Source organism: Ixodes scapularis, unplaced genomic scaffold, assembly GCF_016920785.2.
Source record: "Ixodes scapularis isolate PalLabHiFi unplaced genomic scaffold, ASM1692078v2 PGA_scaffold5__190_contigs__length_132052651, whole genome shotgun sequence".
NCBI lineage: Eukaryota > Metazoa > Arthropoda > Arachnida > Ixodida > Ixodidae > Ixodes > Ixodes scapularis.
In genome coordinates, this window is record NW_024609880.1 from 74,756,671 (window position 1) to 74,772,379 (window position 15,709).

Consider the following 15,709-nt stretch of genomic DNA (forward strand, 5'->3'; position numbering starts at 1 on the left):
ACGGAAAGACAACGCTCCTATAGTCTTACATGTGATTTTCAAGGGGATGTCTGGACTGTTTGATATAAACAATAATTCGAAATACCCAAATGTAACTGGGCTCGACTGTATAGTCACTGACTAGATGAGAGCGGCAAGGAAGAGTTTCTTAATAACAATGAAGGAAATACTTCTTCGGTAGAAACTCTTCCTTGCCGCTCTCATCTAGTCAGTGACTATAGACGCTTTGCACACGCGCCAGATTGAGCCGCCATAGCTGACCTTCTCCTGTTTTACCGAGATGCCGAGCCACCGAAGCGGGCGTTTATGAGCCTCCAAAGAGGTCTGTGATGGGGAAAAGGACGCAGTAGCACCTTAAGTCGCAATAACCTGTTCTGCTGTGGCAATGATGACGTGAAGCGAACGGAATAAGAGGAAACAAAAACTGAAGGTCGCTTATGGCGGCGCCCATGCACAGCTGCTGCAAAGCGTCTATACAGTCGAGCCCAGTTACATTTGGGTATTTCGAGGTAGAGTGCCACAGCAGTACTGCTGTGGCACTCTACCTCGTCGTGGCTTGCTGAAGCGGTCAAAAGGCTGGGCACTTTGGGAACTGATAGTTTCCTCAGATCTGCATATTTTGTAATTGCTACGTCTTGCCTCTTCCTTCAGGATGCACTGGCTGGCCTTTTTGCTGGACTCATCGTAGGATTCTGGGTGGGCTTTGGCGCAGTCATCTATGTTGGCACACCTACGATTCCTCCACTGCTCAATGATAGCTGTGGTGGTTCCAGCAACTCAACCGGGATACTTGCCAATGCTTCCATGCTGAGCAACGGGACCGGAGCAGACATGACCACTGGCAGTACGGTGTTGGACAACATTACAGCGGGGGCTGTTCCCACATGAGTCTTGGTCACTGTTGTCGATTGCAATTAGTAAAGCTGCACAGTCGCCAAATTTTATGCATGTACAGGATGTCCCCAGAAAACAAAGTTTACAGTGTTTTTTTCACCACAAAAATGAACTGCATTGCCTAATGCTCAGCCTCCGCTCAAATGTAGCGCCAGCGGTTCGTACCGGATGCCAAAGTTTCAGAGCTTACCGTTGTCTTGTAAAAAAATTGTAAGCAATTTCCAGTAATTTTCAATGGGAAAATGGTGGCCGAGGAGGCCCTTGAATACGTGGATGTGAATGACGTCTGCTACGAGGGACGGGTCCCATTTTTCCGTTTAATGTTTCAGGAAATCGCTGAATATTTTAATATAATGACTGTTAGTTCTGAAACTTTGGCATATAGTTCGGACTGCTAGTGCTACATTTCGGCTGCGGTTGATCATTAGGTAAAGCATATAGTTTTTTGTTTTTTTTTGTGGCGGAAAGAAACATAAATTATTGGGGGAGACCTGCTGCACTGTACTTCTTGCCATAATTTCTTCTGCATGGAAAAAAACAGAAACAGGAAAAAACAAAAAAAACAGAACACAGCGTTTTTCAAACCGGGTGAGGTGTTGGGACTAAGAAGAGACTAGAAGAGACTAAAAAAAAAGTATACCTATTATACCGTAAGCACTTAAACTTGTAGAACATCCAGTGCATCTTTCTTTGACACCGGTGCTACGCTTACATTGCCAAGCGATGGCAGAGACCTCTGCATTTCTCTACTTGTGATATTGGTGGCTTTGGGTATAAAGTCTTTACAGGGTTGACCAATCTATAGTTCGCAAGCTGCTTATCGCTGAGTCTGGACATCTGGCTTTCATGGCTCTTCGGATGATTCAGATTTGTAGGCAGAACGGAATATGTGCCACAGTGGCCTATAGAACCTTAAAACTATAGTAAAATAAGCAGAAACGAAGCATCTCTGTAGCCAATCACTTTGACATTTTGCATAGTCAAGAAAACTTTTGAAGTTGCGTCCTGTACTTCAAGGACACCAATTAAAGAGGATTTCGAGTCTTGATTCAGGTGAAGTATAGTAGCAATCGAGACGTTTCAAAAACCCAAAGTGCACACTTAGTTTCTGCGTGCCTGAAGATATTTTCAGCCTTTTTCTTCTACAGCTGTAAGGGTAGCAAACGAAGGAAAGAAGGAACTAAGATAAGAGGGTATGGCTCTTTGCACTCTCTGCTTAGAGAGAAATGTATTCAAACTTTCGGGGTAGGAAAGGTGTGGAGGAGTGAGTGTGAAATTAAAGGTGCACCAAAGTGGTTTTTGAGATTGTCATTTTATGGTGGTTACGAGACCTTCAAGCTAAAAGCATCCCAAAAATCTAAAAATTACAGTCGTGCATGGCCTATTTCTTCGTTAGAAACATGTTCAAGGGTCGCGGACATGGCCATTCTCAGGGCCAATTCTCCAAGTAAAACAGTCGGCAAAGGTGCACGCGCACGGACGGATCAGTGGAGTGGTTCCGGATCCCAAGTTGTGCGTGCACGCGATGGTTCACAATCCGGCCTATGAAGCGTCTCGGGGGTGGTGCATCCTCGGTGCAGTCCACGTCCACGCACACACTCTCCCAGTCGATTGCACAAACATTTAATAGTCACACCAACACAGGAGCGCAATAACGGCACACATCACATGGCAAGAACGGCAGGTTCAGATCACAGAAATGAGCGTCTCGAACACTTCGACTGGCCCAGACGACCCCGACATCCAGAATCCAGATTCCCAAATGGGGCGTTCGCGCGAGGGCTTTTGGGATGGGAAAGCCACCGTCGTCGGTATGCGGCATGTGCGGTTTGGTTTTCAGTCGTGAGTTAGGCTGACGCGCGCTGGGCTACACTGTGCTAAGGCGCATTGCGCATGAAGTTGGAGTAAATACCAACGTGATTGGGCTCGTACGCTCGTTGACGTTACGGCGTGTGACGCCGACATGTGGAGCTCGATGAAGACGAACTGCGACGGCCCGCCACGGCTAGGTGGTGTAAGCTATCGCCCGTTATAAAGAATGATTGATATCCAAATGATTGATATCCATCCATCCGACGGAGTCGGGTAGACAGATCACTCTGGGAACGGGGAAAAGCCAGGAAAAATATAATTGTAAGCAGTGAGAGAGTGCAGGCGAGCTGGTAATCAATCGACATCTTGTAAACCCTGAGATGGGGAACGATAAAAAAAAAAAAATTTGAGATTTTGTTGTGTTTGTCTGTTTTTTTATCGCTCCCCATCTCAGGGTTTACAAGATGTCGAAAAATATAGTTTGCTGTTTTTAAAGTGAAATTTGAGTATTATGCTTTTTGCACCAGTAACATTTCTCAAAATACAATGCTCAACATGCTCAAAAACTAGGTGTAATGATTAATCGTAATCTCTTTTGGTCCAGAAAAAAAAAAAAAAGTATGTGAGGGAAAAGAATTTGCATGATTTTTATTGTCGTGAGATCAGTTGGCAAAATAGTCATCTGGAACTAGATATAGATGTTAGGTGGCACCTATTACATCATATAATACTAAAATTCTCATATAACACTAGAATCCCAAAAAGCACTTCAGTGCACCTTTAAGTTCTTGTGAAAACCAAGTAATTTAGAGTATTTATATAACAACTATACACTCTGTGCGATGCGACTGGCGCGCCGCCGCGCGGCTGGTACCGAAGGTAGGCAGCGAGAACCCCCGAGAAAACGAAACCGAAACCACGCCGCATACGTTGGTACGCATTGAAGTCGGAGTGGTGCGGTTGCGCTGGGTTCACAGCATGAAGTGCTGCCTGTGCTACGTCATTAAGTGCTTCAATAGTTTTGCGTCGTATCTCGTGGAGACAAAGTTTCACAGTTTTTCACCTTGCCGATGTTTTGTAGGACAGCGACAACGATGGAGCCGTGCCGTACGACGTGAGAAATTTGGTCTCCCGATCATGTCTGCCACTGTGTCGACACGGCTGACATATTCTACACTGCCGCTTTGCGCTCTGCGTTTGTTTTCGTACCAGTAACGCCTACATTTGTCAGCGCCGATGGGACAAACCCACATTCGCAGGTATGCAGTGCCAATTTCGTTGGAGGAATGCCTTCCAAAGAAGTTTCGTCCCCATCGTACGGGTCGATGATATTTCCGGACAAGTATGGCACGCAATCTGTACTTTATGAAGAAAGATTCGAAAGGTAAAAAAAGTGACAAATATAAATCTAAAGAAAACAACAATGAAACTCGGAATCACTGGAGAATCGACGTTTGAGTATGGAAGTTTATGTGGTGTGCTTTCTTTCTTGACCAGCCTCCTTTTGAATGTGGAAACGCTGACACCCCGAGTTCTGTAGACAAAATTTTTTTTCTCGGCTTCTTTTTTCTCCACTGGTCCCTTCCTACCTGTAAAGTGTGCACCTCCCACGATGAGTGGTATTATCTGACAGCCTTTGACGGTCAAAGCCAGTTCCCATTTAGTTACGCCACCCAAACTAAATTTCCACCTGGTTTCGCTATGCCAACTCTTTTTGTTATAATAAGTGTTGTGCCAAGTGACGGCCATGTCAAAGTACCTGTGCGCCGAAAATCAGCACCTCGCACAACAGGTTATTACACAACAGCTGACCGCAAAAGCCCTTGGCGGCCAAACCGTGTGTTGGCCGACAACTTTATTTTCTCGGCTTTGGAACCACCTTTCGTAAAGTTGTTTCAATTGGAAGTACAGTCCACTAGTCCCTTCGTACCTCTAAAGTCTCCACCTCCCCCGACCAGTGGTATTCTCTTGACAGCCTTTTCATGATCAAACCCGGTTCCCATTGAGTTACGCCGCCCAAACCAAATTTTCACCTGGTTTCCCTATGCCACCTTTTTTTTTGTACAATAAGTGCTGTGTCATGTTACTGTCAAGTCCAAGCACCTGTGTGCCCAAATCTGCACTTTGCACAGCCCGCTATAACACAATATTTTGGGTCCAATATTGGATACCCCCGTACAGCTTTATTTCTTTATTCGTTAGAAACATAACTTTCACACCAGCTGTCTTAATGAAACTTTGCACACTTCGTGCACAAACTTCGTGAACCTCTCACTCGCCTCCAAATATCATCGTTCCAGCAGTCCTAAATTTACAGCGAAGAGCGAAATAAATTTCCCACTCAGAACAATTAAAGTGGCGGCCGTCTTGCTTTTCGGAAAATTACTCCAACTCCTTTTTCGGCCGCTACTAGAGAAATTACCCCTAATTACGACTCAAACTCAATATATAAGAAGTGGAGTACAGCTAAATGCCCTTCTGCCCCAGCACTCATGCAACGTCACCCTCAACTTATCGGCTCAAAAAGCAAAAGTTTCGTCCGTGCGCGCTTCCGCCGCCACAGCTTGGCATGCGAATAGGCGCCGCAGGCTGCTGAACGCGCCTCACTGTCGAACACCAGCTCCTCCGCTAGCGGCGCTGCGCGCGTTTTTCAAAGCGCCCCCTATAGTTCCCGCACGGAGTGTATAATTCTCATTCTGATTGAAACGTTCAGTTGCCAAGTGCCTTAGAATTTGAATGTTAATTGTTGCACTTGCTCTTTCGTTTGTGCTGCCCTCATCACCAGTGGCCTGATGTGGAATAGAAGGTGCTGTCAGCTATTTCAGTCTTACTTCCTAAGCATGGTTTTGCACGGCTTTAATAGATGTGGCATGTGAAGTGCACAGACCCTTCATATAATACCTTTCTTCTGATGTGTGTCATCTTTCTGTAATATACCTCATTTGGGTTTCCCCTTCCTCCTCCCTAGGGAAGATGTCAGAGCACTTCTCAAGAATTCCCTTCTTAGAATGCCATGCGGAGGGCGAATTCGTCTGCTTCTTGCGCAGGGGGTAGCGGTGACGTCAGAACGCCGAGCCCTGATTGGCTGATCGCGATTCCCCTATCTGAGCGTCGTCTGCTCCTTTGCAACGTCGTCTGCTCGCAACGTCGTCTGCGTCTGTCTTACCTTTTCTGCGACATTCGGGAGTGCAGAGGCCAGATTCACGAAACGATCTTGCGCCAAAAATGTGCGTAAGACATAACTTAAGAACAAATTCGTATTCACGAAACAAAATTTTCGTAAGTTTTGCGCAGGTTACGACGAAATCCTACGACAGCTCCGAAGCTGTCTTATGCACTTCTTACGATCAAATCAGCATGGCCGACAGCGTCGCGGTCGCGACGACCCACGGACGTTTATTTTTCTACGTGCGCTTCTCACGCGTCCCGACTTCAAACAGCAAGAAAATAGTAAAAAGTACTTGAAACAGACCACGACGAACAAGAACGCTGGATGCACAAACACCCAGGAAGAGCTCCCACGGCCACGATTCTACCGAACACGACCAAGTGAGCACGGCAGTTAGGCCTAGCACTCCGCGACTCGGCGACCGTCTGCCCACGACCGGCTGGTGTGCTGAATGGAATATGCCCGCGTGACCCTTGTGAACCTTTCCGGTATTATACTTTAATCGCTGACCTCAGTTTTATATTAAGAGGTCAATTTCTTCCTTTTGTTATCTCCTTGTTTCCCGAGGCAACGGTGACTCTTGCCGGTGAAAAAGCGGTGAATCTCCGACAGACGCAGGAAAGGTAAAGCAGCCATTGCTTTGGCTAGCAGACGTAAAGCAGACGACGTTAACTGCGTAACTTGCCGACGCCGTTAAAGAATGAGGGGTCTCGCCGCACACGAAAGGAGGGAAAAAGTGTTTGGGAGGGAACTTGTGGACTAACCACCCTCACCTCTCGGTTCTTAGCAAACAAACCTCGGCACCTCGGGACACCTTGCCAGTGAGTCCTTTGATTTCCCTCCTTGATGCGCGTCTGCTAGTTGTTAGACAAAAACAACGTGCCGCTCGAGTTATTTCGTCTGCCCTCTCTGAAAGACCAAGTCGAGCTCGCTCGTAAAGACTTGCAGTTCACAGGAAAGGTAGTAAGACAGACGCAGACGATGTTGCGAGCAGACGACGCTACAAAGGAGCAGACGACGCTGCAAAGGAGCAGACGACGTTGCAAAGGAGCAGACGACGTTGCAAAGGAGCAGACGACGTTGCAAAGGAGCAGACGACGCTGAGATAGGGGGTCGCAATCAGCCAATGAGGGCTCGGCGTTCTGACGCCACCGCTACTTCCTTTCTCATGCGCAGAAGACGAAAACGAGCCCACTTGCGAGGCGTATACTTCTAGGAAAGTTTTAACTGGGTACTGTTTTTAGATATTTTAAAGTTCACTCAAGTGAGGTTTCACTGAAATGCATCCAACAAAAAAAAATATTCCATATTGTGGAACTGATCATTGACCCTAACGCGAGAGTGTCTTGTTAATCTATCACAGCCGGTGCAAGCTTTGTGCTTAACAAAAGACAAGACTAGGAGGGCATCGACATACAGTTGTCTACAAAATGAGTTGGCATGTACAGTGAAATCTGGTTACATCAGTCACTTGCAATACATTCTTGAGTTGTTCAACTCGGGAAGGTGTGAATGTCACTATGATTCCTATCGTGGGACGTGTGCTACTATGGTGCTCAGCCAGGCCTCTCCATCTTGATGAGTGATCTGAGTTATTGAGATATACAACTTGTAAGGTTTCTTTGTACTACTGCGAGTTTGATTCATTTGGGTAATTAAAGCTGGTTGATGGCAATGAGGTAAAAAAACGTTCAGCCTTTCCACTCTCATGAAGAAGGAAGACCAGCTGAGCTGTAAAATGCGCACGCGCCTGTTTCCCGCTTCTCCTCGTTCGACACGTGGCCGATCGTGGATATGTCTCCGGCGAACCAGAGTCAGTCGCACACGGCACACATGACGCCAGACGGGAAATCAACAAACTCCCTCCGGAACCTCGCCGTCGCGCCCAGGAGCTGTTCAGCCGGTGTGGAGTGCAGTCATCGCCGGGCCTCGCGCTTGCGCTTTGCTTCCGTGGCACGACTGTCGTCCGTGGCGTTGGCCTGCCGGCGCCCTTTACATCACTGGTTCTGTTCTCGGCGGAGGCTTTCCAGGCAAGCAATGTGCTCTTCTTTGGCAAGGGAGTCCGAAGCGCTCGACGCAGTGGGAGTCGGGGCGACCGCGGCTTTGCGGCGGTTACGGACCCATTCGCGCTGCTGCGTATGTTGTCACTCCTTCCGCAGCCAGTCTTCTTTCCTCGAAAGGGCGCACCATCCCAAGTCCAAACCGAAACTGATAAGAGCCTAGGAAACAGCGCGCAAAGCAGACGAGGACGAAGAAATGCACGTGGCGAGCGCTGCGCTCGTTACGTGTGGTTCTTCTTTGTCGTCGTTTGTTTTTTCGCGCTGTTTCCTACGATGAATTCCCACCAACGCGCCCAATTATCCATTCTTCTATGATAGCTGGAAAGGTTACCGCCATCCACGAGCGACGGCGGCAACCAGACTGGTTGTGTGCTTGCCGCCGTCGCTTAATTATAGATGGCGGTAGCTGTCCAGAGGCGTTTTTGTCGACAAGCGTTTTGTACCAGACACAATCCTGGGGAACCTAGCCCTTAACAGCTCCGCTGTAAAATAACCTTGTTTTTCATATCACAAAAAAAAAAAAAAATTGTTTAGAAATTGCATTGGTGATTTGATCCGGTTTGGCGCGACACTTCACTGAATAAAGGGGTCAGTTTTGGGCATCAGGGAACATACCTTGTTTGTTCTGCCACATTTCCTAATGTTGGGCCAGGTTTTAAATCAACGGGTACTGATTGTACCTTGCTATTTGCTGTGTTTCTTGCGTAAAACACTGAGCGTCTGCATGTGCACTTTGTGAGAAAATAAACGTGCAGGCCTCATTCATAAGCAGCGCGTTTATTACTCTTGTAAATATGGTAATTCTCCAGGATCGTATGTTGTACTCGGTTTCCCGAAAATCGTGTTCTGCTGCGTATTAATGCCTCTAATATTAATTTCACTAAATACAATCAGTCTGTTCTATTCATTAGCTATTTTTGACAAATGTGCATGTCTTAAAAACAAATTAGGGCTTACTGATCTTGCTAAACAGAGACAGATAGCAACTGCCACCACAGCGGTTGCTGCGATTGTAACTCTGCCAGCACTTCGAAAAGTATGAATAGTTCAGTTCACCTCGCATTGAATAGTGTATTTAAAACTATTAAAAAATTGTAATATTCGTGCAATACTATTTCATTTGAGAAGTTGACCGTTCGACCTGTGCATTTTAGCATCTGCCTAATAAAAGTTTAGCAGTTGAACTGCCGGGACGCTGAATATGTGTGCTCACTATGATGTCGCATTGCAACCATGCAGGTATGTGCTACCGCTGTACTGGCTGTCGTATCAGTGGTACAGTGGCTTTGGCTGGCTAGTGGTTATGGCGGTGGGACTCTTGGTGAGCCTGCTGACCGGAGGCACAGACGCCGTAGACCGCGACCACCTGAGCCCGGTCTACCTGCGGATGATAGGTGCCACCAATGGCAAAAGCCGCTCTTGGACTTTAAGTCGAGTGCAAAATTTTTCGGTCACCAGCTCTCAGGTGGGTAAAATAGAATATACTGGGGAGTGGGGTCACCCATAGTTGGGAAGGCCCTTGTTTGATCTGACAAAACGGCGTAGGAGCAGTCTAAGGGTTTGGCAGAATTCCTCATTTTTAAAGCAGCTACGCCACTCTCGCCAAGCCTGCTTTATGCCGGCTTCAGCACTATGCATTGACGCACGTGCATAAGGCTTTCCCACTTTGCTCTGGCTTCTGGAAGAGCTTGCTAATGTCTAGGCGTCCCTCAGTGGGCTCAGAAATTTGCTGCAATAGGCACTTAATGTGTCCTTTGCCAAATTTTAAAAATTTTTTTTCAAAAGTAGTGGGTGGGCATCTATTGTGACTCTGTACTTTACGGTAGGTCCCACGTTATCCGAGTCAACTTTAGTGTTGTCTAAAAGTCGGTCAAACACGCAGTGAGCAGTAAACGCACGCTGTGCAACTTATACTGTTTGTGCAGATTAACTATTAATGTTCCAGAATGTGCGACTTGACGGACTGTCAGGGCTTGAATGAAAAGTTATAATTAGCAATTTATACCTAGAATGTTCTAATTAGCTTTCTGAATATGCCCCTTATCTGGTACGTTCTAATTAAATTTGTTGCCAGTCGTCTAAAAATGCTTAAGAGTTGTCGGAAGTTGCAAAACTAAATCTTTCTCTGCGGTTCTCTCTAGTGGAGTTGCTCTGTCTAGAGTTTGCCATAATAAGGGGAAAAAAGCGCGAAAAAGCGGCGCACCCAAGGAGACAGCTGGGTGTCGTGCACCTTTCTGTAACTACATGACCTTTAGATAACATGGTTCTATCAGATTGGTGGTGCTGTGTGATTTTTAGATAACATGGTTCTATCAGATTGGTGGTGTTGTGTTATCATGTCATGTTGATTTGCTTCCCACTGCTCCTACGGAGGCTAATGTCGCCTCTGGGTCAGACTTCTGTCGCTTCTGGGTCAGACCTTTGTCTCTCTTTTGCACTTCAGTTTCGCTATCGTAATCTCGTCGTGGAATCGTGGCAAGGGATCTCGCGGAGCAGAATTTAGTCATTCGATTTTTAACCACAGATGCAGCATATTTTGATGACTAGCAGCAAGGCTCTCACTGGAACGTCCCAGCTAAGGTGGATATTACAAAGTTTATTAGTGGGGTTTTGGTAATTAATTTGCAAATCATCCCTTATAATCGCTACTTGGCACCTGCTGCAGGCAATAACATTATCCCTAAGGAATAACCTTTTTTTTTTTAAGCCGCAAAAAATAATTTTTAGTCCTCGGTGAAACACCCTGTATAAAGGTATTACAAGCGGGGTATTGCAACTCGCACATAGAAAGAAAACTTTAAAAGAAACCATCTCCGATTCTTCAGTGCCTCTGGCATTCGTTTTGTGTTCATAGTGCTATATGGTTAATGCTGGAGAGGCACAGAGGGAGAAAGCAGGACTAACTAGCTGCTAGCTGCTTGAGATGCTCGCTGTTATAATGACTGCCTGATGCTGCTTGTTTGCAGATACCCATGGCAGTGGTCAAAGAATAGTTACTGTTCCTGCATCGCAGCACTCCATGCACAGGGCTAAACACCTCAATCTAATCCCGGTGAGCTATCGCCCTACAAGTTACGCGGAATGGACGTGTCCACACTCCACAAAGCCACCCGATCACCGAAAACACATTCTCGACTCGCTGCTTGCCTTTGTGTGCACAGCGAACCTTCTTCTGTTCATATAATTATCTTTCCTTCCTTAACCTTTCTCTCTATCCTTTTTGGTCCTATCTTCCCTCCCTAAGCCACCGTTCCAGATGAATACACTTCAAGCGGCACGGCGGTTATTTCATTTTCTGCTAATAAAAAACGTTTCAGTCAATCAATCAGGCTGGCTCGTGGAAGGGATGTTCCTCCTATGCTTTTAATTACCTCTTTTTGCAGCTCGCACATGCACGTTCAGCACTCAGCGCATGCTCTCGCTGACACATATGCCAGCGAACGTGCCAGTGGTGCTATATTTCGTTTCAGCTTCGGTCCAGACGCAGCCAAAGCTACAAGCGCGAGCTCCGGGCTTTCAGCATCCCTGCCAAGCACGCGCGCTCGTGCAGTGCAAGCACTGTTCTTTGCGACATGCAGCCGATGCTTGTAGCATCGGCTGCGTCTGGACCGAAGCTGAAACTAAGTATAGACGCTTTGCAGCATCTGTGCATGGATGCCGCCATAACTGACCTTCAGTTTTTGTTTCCTCTTATTTCGTTTAATTCACTTCATCATTGCCATAGCAGGCCAGGTTATTGCCATATTAGATTCAACTGTGTCCTTTTCTAAAGCATCGGCCTTTGTAGAGGATCGTCAACTACCGTTTCAGTTGCTCGGCATCTCGGTAAGACAAGAGAAGACATGAAGCCCGTAGACAGAAATCTCGGTAAGACATGAAGCCCGTAGACAGAAATTTTTTTCGAGAGAGAGGGGAGGGAGGCACTTTCTCAGGCGACAACTTCCATGCATTAGAAGAGGGGGGGGGGGGGGGGGGGAGATATTGGGATAAAATGGCATCAGTCGAGCCGCCAGGGCCCCGAGATCTTTCCGAGCAAAAGAGACAATGAGCCTACGATTAGCGGGCTCGTCACCATTCGGAAGGCGTCTATAATCTCCTTCCCGACGTGGCTTGAGTCGATGATTCCTGGGTTCTGCTGCGCAAGTTTGCCCTCCACGTTATTCTCCTGACATGTTTAGGTTTGAAGCCAAATGTGCTAATGAACATGCGCTTGCCTTGTTCAGCAGTTGGAGGAACAATGGATGGGCTAGAGTGAGCAGGCACAATCTCTTACGGCCTTTACACGGGGACAAGTTTCTCCCTGCGGCGACAGCTCGAAAGGGGTCGCTGTGAGGTGTGTGCCTTGGGTGTGAGGTGTGTGCCTTGGGTGTATTGATCAGTCATTTTATGGAGTGCAGTCATCAGTGCCAGTTTGACTGGAATGCTGCCTTAAATCGAGTCGATCTGTGCTTTTGTTGCAAGGGTTCTCAGAGTTCAGCCCAATCCTGTTAGTAGCCAGGTGGTCAGCAGTGTTCAAGTGTCATGGTGCACTCCTGGACTGTGATTCAGCTGACAGCATGTGTGTAATACCCAGTTTCCCTAGGCCAACATTTTTCCACTTCTGCCTGTAGACATGGCACAGATTGGCAAGCCTCGTTGCACCAGAGTGTCTGCAAATTAACCAAAAAGAGGCGAATTCGTCAACGAGAGTTACGCCGAGGTTGCCAACAATCTTTTGCTGGTTAACCAGAAGCACTCTTCAGATGTTCGTTTACGGGGAATAGGCCATGATGGAAAAAGATAGATTTCGGAGAAATAGGGGAGATTGGTGTAGACTTGAGCTCCTGTGCACTGCCACTAACCTGTGTGGTGTTGGGACGTTTGCACTTACGAGAAGTCTTCCAAAGCAGCTGCGTAGAAGAGAATATTGTGAACACAAAGTTTTGTCTCTAAAGTGCTTCAGTTATTCTCAGTCGTTCATCCGAAATATTATGGCCAGACTGTCCGTGTGATCGATTCACTCTGTGAAAGCTTTGTTGAATGGACCTAGACAAAGATGCCCTTTCTTGTTGCTTAAGCGATTGCTTTCGCATCTCGAAGGTGAAATTGCAAGCGGTACCTCAGAACATCATGTTCTCAGTTGCTGTATTGCAATGATGCACTCTTGGGTCCTATAATTATTAGCAGTGCTACAAACATGCATCGGTTTTACAAAATATCATTGCATTCATAGAGGTATTTTATTAAAAAATCATGAAATCATCTGCCTGAGTGGAAGCCATTGGACCTTTATAGAGATGACACACCGATGCAACAAGTGTACACTTGTTGCTTGGTCAAATGCAGTAAAAAAAATACCCGCCGAGATAAAAAAAAATTGTACACCTTGTGTTTGTGGCACTCCGGTGTGCTGAGTGATGTGTGCGGGTTGTGTCGTCAGCTGTGCATTAATTTATTTTTAACATTCCATAAGATTTGTATTGATTACATTTTTTTGTGGGACCAGATTTCATAAAGGTAAAAAAAAATCGTACATACAATGTCAAGCATTTTTGTTTTTCAATTCCTGCTTGATTTTTTTTTTATATATCAAGGTTTGTGTTGTGTTTCATTTATATTTTCTAGCATGTGATTCAGAATGTTGAGAAAAGTCAAATTTGGGGGTTTTACGTGCCAAACCTACGACGGGCATCTGGCATGCCCCAGCAGAGAATGTTGAGAAGCTGTTGGGGTGTTTTTATTGGGAAGTGTGCTCAAGGGGCATGTTTTTGTTTCAGCATTTACATGCATTGATACAACGAAGAATGTCACAGGTTCTCTCTATCAGTATTTGGATACCAACTTTTAAAGTGTGCAATAACTTTGACTGGCTTAAGTGAGCAACTAGTTTATGATACATGCATTAATTTTTCATTGTTTGTTTGTCAGTTTTTTTTATCTGGCATAAAATCCTCTGGTCCACAGCTTGTGTAATATAAAGTGCCGTGAAGAAAAATATTTGCCATATGACTTGCACATATTATATATTATTGCACTGAAATCGAGGTGTGCATTTTTGGTTTGGCAGTGATCTATTTCTGAGGGGTATTGAGTATTTGCATCCTTAAAAGGAAGAAGCATTCTTTTACAAAATGGTATCTACAAGTTCTGTGTGCATGTGGTTCTGCAGGGAACCTTTGCGGCAGGCAATTTTAAGCAACCTCAGTTTATGATCAACGTGGGAACATTTACATCCTTTTGAGACAGCCCAATGAGATGGGCCATTTGGTTTGGGTACAGGAAAACAAATTTAGCGAGGCTGAATCCGTCTCGACATCCTGCGATACCTTGTTAAAGCAGAAGTGCAATTAAAGAATGGCCCACCATCGAGCATGCTGTGCACATCAATCTCTTCTAACGGACCACACACATTGGAGTCTTTCTCGAAGAAGAATTCCTGGAGGCCTCGGAATGGCAACAAATGTTCTGCCAAGACTCCAGCTTTTTCCCGAACATAAAGCTGAAGATGGCACTGCCTTCCTCAGCTCAGCTTTTCTCTTCTTGTGGTATCTTTTATTAAGTTCTTCTTACAAGCTTCTGCTTCCTCTGTGCTTTGTTTACACTCCTGGAGTTCAGAATGTTATAAATTGCAGTGAACAGTCTGCTAAGGCTTACCTTCTTTGGCTTTTCCCTGAACGAAGCGCTGAAGACACCGCAGCTTTCTTCAGCTCTGTTATTATGGTGTCTTTGAGGTAATTCCAACAAGTTAATTCCAAGAAGCTTCTGCTACCTAGCTGTGCTTTATTTGCTCACCCGGAGTTGAGATGAGAATATTTGGAAGTGCAGTGGATGTTCTAAGTCTTCAGCTTTTCCCCAAATGTAGAGCTTAACATAATGCAGCCTTCAGCACGGCCCTTTTCGTGGTCTCTTTTCAAAATTTCTTCCCTCAAGTTGTTGCACTTCTGTGCTTTGTATGCACAGGATCGAGGAGTTCAAAATATTTGAGCGTCAGGGCATGTCACCGAACAAATTCAAATTGGTAGGTATGATAGAAATTCCGGAAAACCTTAAAAGACTCGTCAAAACTGTGTTCTAAGCACTTCATAAAAAAATTGTAATGCTTTTAGTAATCGTATTAGACTTCAAATATTCGTGAAAGCTCTTCCAAGAAGTCCTTCAACACTAGACGCATTGCTTGAAAGCTGCTGCTGCTGGCTGCAGTACCGCCGCCCCCGCGGATTTTGTTTTGCCTAAGTGCAGCCGTGTCGAAGGTGAAGCGCACTCAACAAAAATAACACACCTTCCCCCCAAAATACTTTTTTTTAATATATATATATAAAAATTGGATGGGACACGCGTGTTAAATTGTGCGCGAAAAAAAAAAAAAAAAAAAAGAAGAGCAGTATTAACGGTCAGAGATTTATTTGAAATTCTGCGCGCAATGTCCATGACGTCACGGAATGGTCATTCACTCTTCCTACCTCAACGCGAAGCCGCTCCAGCCCTCCTCCACGCGCCCGAAATGCCGAAAGAAAACAAGTGGAAAGGCAGTGACTACCGACGAAATCGCGTCTCGCGCCGTCAATGATGCTCTCATTTTCTTTTCGCGTACAATTAATTTTTTGACACGCGTGTCCTATTGTTTAAACAAACAACTAAAAACATATTAATGAACAAAAAGAAAATGTTGGGCGATTTTTAGCGGTGTCGGAAGACTACACAATCAATACTTTGCTACGGTAACGCAACTGCTCGAAACCGAGGCCCAACTACTGTAGCCAGGGGGGTAAAGGTGGGTGAGGAGGAGTGGCAAATC

At 45.8% G+C, this 15,709-nt stretch overlaps 1 protein-coding gene across 2 annotated transcripts; it reads left to right on the plus strand.

The window, feature by feature from the left end:
- Positions 1-656: 656 nt before the first annotated feature.
- Positions 657-11,448, plus strand: LOC115316214 (sodium-dependent multivitamin transporter-like). 2 transcript variants are annotated; one of them, XM_040220203.2, is made up of 3 exons: positions 657-884; positions 9,175-9,400; positions 10,902-11,448. In XM_040220203.2, the coding sequence occupies exons 1-3, from the start codon at positions 805-807 to the stop codon at positions 10,926-10,928; spliced, it is 333 nt and encodes a 110-aa protein (XP_040076137.1). In that variant the 5' UTR covers positions 657-804; the 3' UTR covers positions 10,929-11,448. The 2 variants fall into 2 exon arrangements, with proteins under 2 accessions (XP_040076137.1, XP_042150015.1); XM_042294081.1 differs by having other exon boundaries at positions 11,180-11,448.
- The last annotated feature ends 4,261 nt before the right edge of the window (positions 11,449-15,709 follow it).

Bases quoted from the DNA above. Each gene is read 5' to 3' on its own strand.
- LOC115316214 (XM_042294081.1), top strand. From the start codon at position 805: ATGCTGAGCAACGGGACCGGAGCAGACATGACCACTGGCAGTACGGTG. The intron at 885-9,174 runs ATGAGTCTTGGT...GCAACCATGCAG, and splicing joins ACAGCGGGGGCTGTTCCCAC to GTATGTGCTACCGCTGTACT. The intron at 9,401-11,179 runs GTGGGTAAAATA...TCCCTCCCTAAG, and splicing joins TTTCGGTCACCAGCTCTCAG to CCACCGTTCCAGATGAATAC.